General features: G+C 41.6%; 1 protein-coding gene across 1 annotated transcript; it reads right to left on the bottom strand.

The window, feature by feature from the left end:
• Positions 1–5,438: 5,438 nt before the first annotated feature.
• LOC132012369 (olfactory receptor 8B8) lies at positions 5,439–6,380 on the bottom strand. Its single transcript, XM_059392296.1, has one exon. It carries the CDS (start codon positions 6,369–6,371, stop codon positions 5,439–5,441), a length of 933 nt encoding a protein of 310 aa, XP_059248279.1. The 5' UTR covers positions 6,372–6,380.
• Between the last annotated feature and the right edge of the window lie 2,037 nt (positions 6,381–8,417).

Here is an 8,417-nt window from a genome sequence, read left to right as displayed (position 1 = left end):
GATTACTAAATCTCTGGAAAGTGTTTTCAGCAGAGAAAGTCACTCCTTAAGTCTGCATAACAACTATACCTTTATTAACTGGGCTTTGCCTGATAACCTTCCTTAAGTCACAATCCTCTCCTGCAACATCTTGTTTTGTCTTTAGATGGTATTTAAGGTAGTGCCTTAGGCTATTTTTCCCGAGTATCTTCCATGTAATAGGAGGTATACATGTTATTAAAGTTCTGTTTTTTCTTCTGTTAATCAGTCTTTTATCACAGGGGAGGCTCAGCCAACAATCTAGAAGGGTAGAGGGAAAATTGTTTCCCTCCCCTACAGGGAATATATAAGAAAGAAGAAGAAAGCAAAAGAAAACATTCTCAATTTTGTTCCTGTTTTTCTCTTCTTTATCCATTCAACTACTACAGGTAGTTTATGAAGTAAAAAGGAATGAAAGATATAAAAGAAGACAGTGATACAAACACCACCACTATCAAAATTAAAAGCAATCAGTTTTTATGAGTGACAACCTTATTAGTACAGAATCTGGCCAAGAGTAGACCATCTGAGTATGTTTATACTGAAGAGGAAAATTACCCAGAGGAGGCCCCAGAAGATGGAAAGTTATTAACAGTAAGCTAGATATAATCAGAAGCCCTGCTGGGAGCAAGAGATAACCAGTCCTTTCTGCACATAAACAGGCTTCCCACTACAGGCTCCCTGCCCTACCGTTCCCGCCTAAAACAGTCCTGCTCCCCCAGTTTAAACACACCTACCAGCTGTCAGCTTGGAACCTGACTTCCTTCCATCCCCTATTAAAAAAAACCCTATAACCCTGTTGCCTGGGGCCCAGAACTTCGAGCATGAGTTCATCGGGGTCTCCCAGCATAAAATCAAGTTGTCCTACTTCTCTGAGTGTCACATGGTCTCTCCCCAGTCTGATTATTTTCCGCTCCAATACTGCTAGGGAGGGTATAAGTTGAGATAAACTTTAAAGAAAGAGTTTTGGAATAATATTCAATAATCTTATGTCATTCAGTAATTCCCTGTCTAAGATGTATCCTAATTAGGGGGAAACTCAGAGAGTTGTTGAATAAGTTGGTTAAGCATTGTTTATAATTTGGGAAAATAAAAATAACATGCAGTAGTAGAAAATTGTTAATGAGATATAATAGATCCATACACTAGAATTTTATGCAATTACAGAAATGAAGCTGGAAGCAAGAGATCAGAAAAAACAAATTCTGTGAGCTATGTTTTGGTATACACACTTACATAACCAGAGCCAACACTCCCTTGTTTTCATAGTGTGCCTTTCTCTCTGCCTCTTTTTTGGCTATCCACAACCCTTCATATACAACTGTCTTGCTTTTTTATTCATTTATTTATCCAATAACAACCCCTCATTCCCTTATGGATTAGATTTCATTGGTAGGTATGTTTTTTTTTTTAATTTATTTTTTTGTGTGTTGACATGAATTTTTTTAATTAAATATATTTCTTTTCAGCATAACAGTATTCATTATTTTTTCACCACACCCAGTGCTCCATGCAATCTGTGCCCTCTCTAATACCCACCACCTGGTACCCCAACCTCCCACCACCCCGCCACTTCAAACCCCTCAGATTGTTTTTCAGAGTCCATAGTCTCTCATGATTCACCTCCCCTTCCAATTTCCCCCAACTCCCTTCTCCTCTCTAACTCCCCATGTCCTCCATGCTATTTGTTATGCTCCACAAATAAGTGAAACCATATGATAATTGACCCTCTCTGCTTGACTTACTTCACTCAGCATAATCTCTTCCAGTCCCATCCATGTTGCTACAAAAGTTGGGTATTCACAGGCAATCATATAAAACAATGGGCAGAAGATATGAACAGAGACTTCTCCAATCAAGACATATAAATGGCTATCAGACACATGAAAAAATGTTCATTATCACTAGCCCTCAGGGAGATTCAAATTAAAACCACATTGAGATATCACCTTACACCAGTTAGAATGGCCAAAATTAACAAGACAGGAAACAACATGTGTTGGAGGGGATGTGGAGAAAGGGGAACCCTCTTACACTGTTGGTGGGAATGCAAGTTGGTGCAGCCTCTTTGGAGAACAGTGTGGAGATTCCTCAAGAAATTAAAAATAGATCTACCCTATGACCCTGCAATTGCACTACTGGGTATTTACCCCAAAGATACAGATGTAGTGAAAAGAAGGGCCATCTGTACCCCAATGTTTATAGCAGCAATGGCCACGGTCGTCACACTGTGAAAAGAACCAAGATGCCCTTCAATGGCCGAATGGATAAGGAAGATGTGGTCCATATACACTATGGAGTTTTAGGCCTACATCAGAAAGGTAGGTACGTCTTAAAGCAGCTGCCCATAGACTTTGAAAACAAGGACAGGATTTGTGTATGTATGTGTAGGTATAAGGGAACTCAAGAGGGTCACTACTTGAGGTGCACTGAATTGAACACAATTCAATGAAATGTTGAAAGCAAAGAACTTTTTATTACTTGTTACAAGTAAAGGGACAAGAAGATAGTTCTCAATGCACTGTCCTCCTGTGTGGTTAGCACAAGAAGCTTTTATTCAGCAGATTAGGGGGTAGGGACAGGGATCTTGCATATACACTAAGGAACATAATAGATATTCCATTACTTAGGCCCTTTGGTTCAATTGCACATGCCTGGCATGTCAACATACTAGGGCATAGATCATATTTCAAAATACCATGGAAAACTCGGTCCATAAGAGATCTTAGTATTATAATGAGTTAAAGGTAACTTCAGGACAACTTGGGGGGCTTCTGCATGGGTCCTCAGCTCCAAACCTGCTCAGACTGGCCTAGGCAAGGGGCTTCCAGGGGAAATACCTAGCCTGGCATTTCCTTGTCAGGAACTGCTGGTTCTGCAAAACAAAACATATTCCTTCCCAGCTTTTGTCCCTTCCCCTTCCCCACTTCGGGCTGATAGTTTTCAGCCCTCTGACCAGACGACTCCCTGCTGCATCTTGGCTAACACAAACACAATGCATAGAAAGACTGTCTTAAAACATACAATCCACAAGCAACAGTGGCAGACCCTGGAAAAGGTAGAAAAGGAGCACAAAATTGAGTAAAAGGAGGCTTCCTTTAAAAAAAAAAAACCAACTTTTTTTTTTTAAGATTTATTCATTTATTTATTTGAGAGAGAGAGAGTGAGAGAGCACAAGCAGGGGCAGGCAGAGAGAGAAGCAGGCTCCCTATTGAGCAGGGAGCACAATGCAGGGCTTGATCCCAGGACCTCGGGATTGTGACCTGAGCCAATGGCAGACACTTAACCAACTGAGCCACCCAGGCACACATCACTGAGTATTTTTTGGTAATAATTATAAATACCATGAACATATACTGCCCAGTCAATATACAAATAAATACAGACTGTAAATAGGATTTAGAATGCAGAAATGTATAATGTAGAAGAGAAATAGTTCTCATAATAATCCTGTGGAAATGCTAAAGAGGAAGAGACATCAATTAACTTGCATGAGGTCACATTGCTGGTGAGTAAAATCTAGGGTTCAAGTTTGACTCTCCCCGCATCCGCCCCAATTCTCTGGTCTGCTTTCTGAGTCTCTATGCTGTTCTTCTCTCCTTGTTCCAGTCATCCCAATTCTATGATGGCCCTGTGTTCTGTACCATCTAAACACACTTCCCTGGTTCCATTTTTATTCTTTTGAATTCACCCTGAGTGATATGTACCTTCCCAAAGGATATAACTGTATATCCATTCAGGCTCGTTTTTACAAATAGAAGAGAACTTTCCTAAAAAGAATCTCATAAATCAAAAATATTTCCACAGCCTTTCATATATCGTTGCTTCTCAAAGAAACATTTACTACTTATAATTTTCTTTTAAACCAAAAAGCTACTCTATCTCCTTTTACATGGGATCATTAGGCTGTGGATTTACAAACCTAAACTGTATCATCCTTCTACCCTTTATGGGAAGGTGTGTCAATCAGAGTCACAACAGAAAAAAAATGGCCCCCTGAAACAAAATAACTGAAAACATAACAAAGGCACTATTTGCATGGGGGTAGACAAAAGGGTAGCTAAGAGAAACCACAGAAGGGTGGCAGAAGCTAACAGCAGTATCATTACCATCCCTTTCCATGAAGAGACGAAGTTACTGTAAACAGCTAAGAACAGTTACTGTAGCCCACTGGAAGGAAGTCAGGGAAATAAATATCACAGTATCATGCTCCACTTGTTCTCTGATTTCCTCTCCTGATGCTGCCATTGGCTTAACCCAATCAGAAACCTCAGGGTCAGGGAGACAGCCCATTGACAAGATCCGTTGGGGAATGCCTCCCAAGACTTGAAGTAAGGTACAAAGTAACAGAGAGTTGATCTAGAGAGGCACACAGAGAATATCTCACATAGTCTCTGCCACATACAGTACCATAACAGTCAGTGGTCCTTTCTTCTGCTGACTGCCTGCTGTGTGGTGTTAACCTAATTACTGGCTTGTAACACAATGTCTCCTCTATGGTTCTGAAATAGTCTCCAGATTTTTAGCTGACCATCCTGAGCTTCAGACTTCTCCACCCAGGTTTTAAAAGCACAATCTGAAACAAGGAAATGATTGTGTGTTTAAAAAAAAAAAAAAAATCCCTAATTCTGTACTTCATAACCTTGACATTTTCTATAAGGTCATCCAGCCAGCATGACCAGACCCTTTAAAGTCCAAGTCCCTGAAGCTCCACACCCCTGTCTTAGGCAGTACCATGCTTGCTGATGTCTGGGTCCTAGCATACTTCCCCCAAATACTATGCAAAATTCCACAAGAATTTGGTCATTTAGCCAAGACCATCTCAACAAAGTTTTATGCCTCCTACCTTCTTTGCAAAAATGTGGTATTTAAAATTAGCCCTTGAAAAGTTGCATGAGATTTCTGTAGATAGAACCAGATCTTAACATCCTAGATCAGTTCACATTTGAAATGAAATCTTCCAGTGCTGATGAAGGAAGAAAGTGAACCATAGTGAAAAGTAGTATTACAAATCAAAAGCGCTGGGTATTATACACAACTAATGAATCATTGAACACTACACCAAAAACTAATGATGTACTGTTTGTTGGCTAATTGAACTTAAATTTTTAAAAGGGGGCAAGGGGAGTCAAAAGCTTATATCCTGGTCACAGTTGTGCTACTGAATAACTGAGTGACTTTGGGGAAGGTACATAAACCTGTATCTATTCTGAGAAATATGAGAGAACTGAATTAAATGATCTTTATGGTCCACTAAATGGGCATACCCTATAGTTTTAAGAGTCTTTTTAAATTAAAGGATGCATAAAATGGGAAGGATGAACATCTTTGAGAAAGAGTTAAAATTTCCTCCAAGTAACCAATGGAACCTGAAAAATAAAAAGAAAGGAAAAGGCCCTTTCCTAAATATTGCCCCTTTCTCAAGAGAATGGTTTTTTCCTTAATGTTTTCTTCAGAGCAACTTTGACATCCTTATTCCTCAAGCTATAGATTAGCGGGTTGAGCATGGGCACAACGATGGTATAGAACAATGAGGACACTTTCCCCTGATTCATAGGTAAAAGAGAGGATGGTTTGAGGTACATAAATGCCCCTGACCCAAAGAAGAGAGACACTGCAATTATGTGGGAGCTGCAGGTGCTAAAGGCTTTGGACCTGCCTTTGGTAGAATGAATACGGAGGATGCTGGAAAGGATGAGGGCATAAGAAATGAAGATGGTAACTGTGGGCACACCAATATCAATGCCCACAACAACAAAAACGACCAGCTCATTTACATAGGTACTGGTGCAAGAGCGCTCAAGAAGGGGAAGGATGTCACACATGTAGTGGTTAACCAGATTTTTGCTGCAGAAGGTCAGTCTCACCATGCATGCTGTGTGAGCCATGGCCCCAGCAAATCCCATCACATAGACACCCAGCAGAAGGAGTAAGCAGACCTGAGGAGACATGGTGGCCATGTACACCAGTGGGTTACAGATGGCAGCGTAGCGGTCATATGCCATTGCTGACAGGATGAAGGACTCAGAGACAACAAAGAAAAGAAAGAAGAAGAGCTGAGTCATACACCCTGCGTAGGAGATGATGTTCTTCCTCAAGACAAAACTCATCAGCATCTTGGGTGTGATAACAGTGGAATAGCAGAAATCTATGAAGGACAAGTTAAAGAGGAAAAAGTACATGGGGGTGTGTAGGTGAGAATTCAGCCCAATTAGGGTTATCAGGCCCAGGTTCCCCACCACCGTGACCACATAGAAACCTAGAAACAGGAAGAAGAGAGGGAGCTGGAGTCCCGGCTGGTTGGTTAAGCCTGCGAGGATAAACTCTGTCACGGAGGAGTTCTCGGCTTCCATTCTTATTAAAGGCACTCTGTGGGAACAAGGGGAAAGAGTCACTTAGAAGGGGAGAGAAAGAAAAAGAGAGAGAAAGAGACAGGGACCATCTCTCTTCTCCCAGTCACCTCCTGTTCTTGAGAACTGGATCCACACAGAGAGATTTTGGACTTCAGCAGAAAAGCTTCTCGGGATGCCCGTGGGTCTGTTCTCCTGGTCCCCTAAGGACTCTTCTACTGGAGCACCCTCTGGAGGATGGACCTCCATGGAGCTCTCCATGGTAAGGGCAGATGCTGCTGAGAAGAACAGTCTCAAAGACGAGCTGAGGAGTCTCCCTTGTCTTTACTTTGGTCCATTTATTGGGTCCTTTCAGCTCCAACTTCTGTTCAAGATTGTAAAACCTGGGGCCAATATCTGGAGAGAGTCCTTTCAGAGGTTGGAGCCAGCCCAGCTGTGTCTGGAGTTTCCACCTCGTGGTCACCCCAGACAGAGCAGAAATGGGAGGTGGTCTTTCCCAAAGCCTTTACTACCTGAGGTTGGGGACTTAGGAAAAGTTCAGCCTGGATTCAGTCACTCACCCTCCTTCAACCTAGAGCCTCAATGATGTATCTTTCCATCCAATTCCTATCCATGATTGTTCAGACAGATAAATGGCTGTAGTGCTAAACACAGATAAAAGAACTAAACACAGACCATTTAACTCCTGTCCTGTTGGAAGGATTAGAATATGGACTGCCTTAGAACTTGCTCTGAGCTAAAGATAATCTGATAGAGGCTTTGCCCCAAGGCTGTTTTCCAGTTTGTAGAAGGAAGACATCTTTGCCTATAATACGTGCCATCTGGTGAGGAGACTGAGCAGTTTTATTCTGGATTTAGGGATCTGGGGACCTGATTAGAAGTAGAAAGTCAGAGCATCCCCTGGGATCACAGACCTAGAAACTAACTTTCTAAAAGGAGGAATATTTTCTTGTACCCTTGATAATATTTGAATGGGCTTTAGAAACATTATTTATTTGTCCAATTAAAATCTATTCAGTAAAATGCATAGTGTTGTCCAAAAACAGTAACTTACCATTTATTGAGTGCTTACTATATATACCAAGCATTCTTCCTGTCCTAGCACTTCTGAACTGACCCCAGCAAGCCAGAATCCAATACAATTTCACATGCAGTACTTCCTTTTAATTCTCCCCCAAATCCTACGAAGTAGATTTTATCATTCCCATTTGAAAGATGCAGTAATTCACCGGATGTTAAATTGTGAAAGACATGTGAAATCTAGGTCCATCTTACTCCAGATCTGGTGTTCTTAGTGATTGTGTTTAACCTCTTCCTGTGGAAGATAAGGAAATATATAATAGGGTCCTTGCCACAGGGGTCTGACAATCTCCTGGAAAAGATAAGCTAGAGTACACCAAACTTGTTTTCCTGAAAACAATATGGTAAGATCTAGAAAAGGTAAAAATAAAATGCTACTCAAGTTCAGAGAGGGCATTCCATACAACACTTACATTTCAGTTTATCACAGAAATTGCACAATATCTAGTCCAAGGAGAAACAGAGCCTCCCTGTAATCTCTTGGAATTTGAGCTTGGCAGTAAAGAGAACACCCTGTCAGTTAAGAACATATTTTTCCAGAATTGCTGAGTTGTTGGAAATCTTGTTGGCCCTTGTCAGCTCTCTTTCAGGAGATTCTCAGTGACCTCCTGCTGACTCTCATGGCCTTGTAGCTTGACCCCTCTTCTTCCCACCAGACGCACCAACATTTGTTTCCCTGTTTTGCTTACTTTGCTCATATTCTAACTCTCCCTCATGACAGAAGTTATCCCACTGTGCCCCGTCTCTCAGAGTCTCTCGGTGATGGCTAGTTCACTCTTTTGGGGTCTCATAGATTTGAAGCAATATTAAAAGTCATCTAGTCCTTGGGCGCCTGGGTGGCTCAGTGAGTTAAGCCTCTGCCTTCAGCTCAGGTCATGATCTCAGGGTCCTGGGATCAAGCCCCGCATTGGGCTCTCTGTTCAGGGGGAGCCTGCTTCCTCCTCTGCCTCTGCCTGCCTCTCTGCCTAC

This window comes from Mustela nigripes, chromosome 1 (assembly GCF_022355385.1).
Source record: "Mustela nigripes isolate SB6536 chromosome 1, MUSNIG.SB6536, whole genome shotgun sequence".
Taxonomy (NCBI): domain Eukaryota; kingdom Metazoa; phylum Chordata; class Mammalia; order Carnivora; family Mustelidae; genus Mustela; species Mustela nigripes.
The sequence above is the reverse complement of the archived record's forward strand: the minus strand, read 5'-3'. Positions and strand labels throughout refer to the sequence as shown.

Coding starts and splice junctions, on each gene's coding strand:
- LOC132012369 (XM_059392296.1), bottom strand. CDS start 6,371: ATGGAAGCCGAGAACTCCTCCGTGACAGAGTTTATCCTCGCAGGCTTA.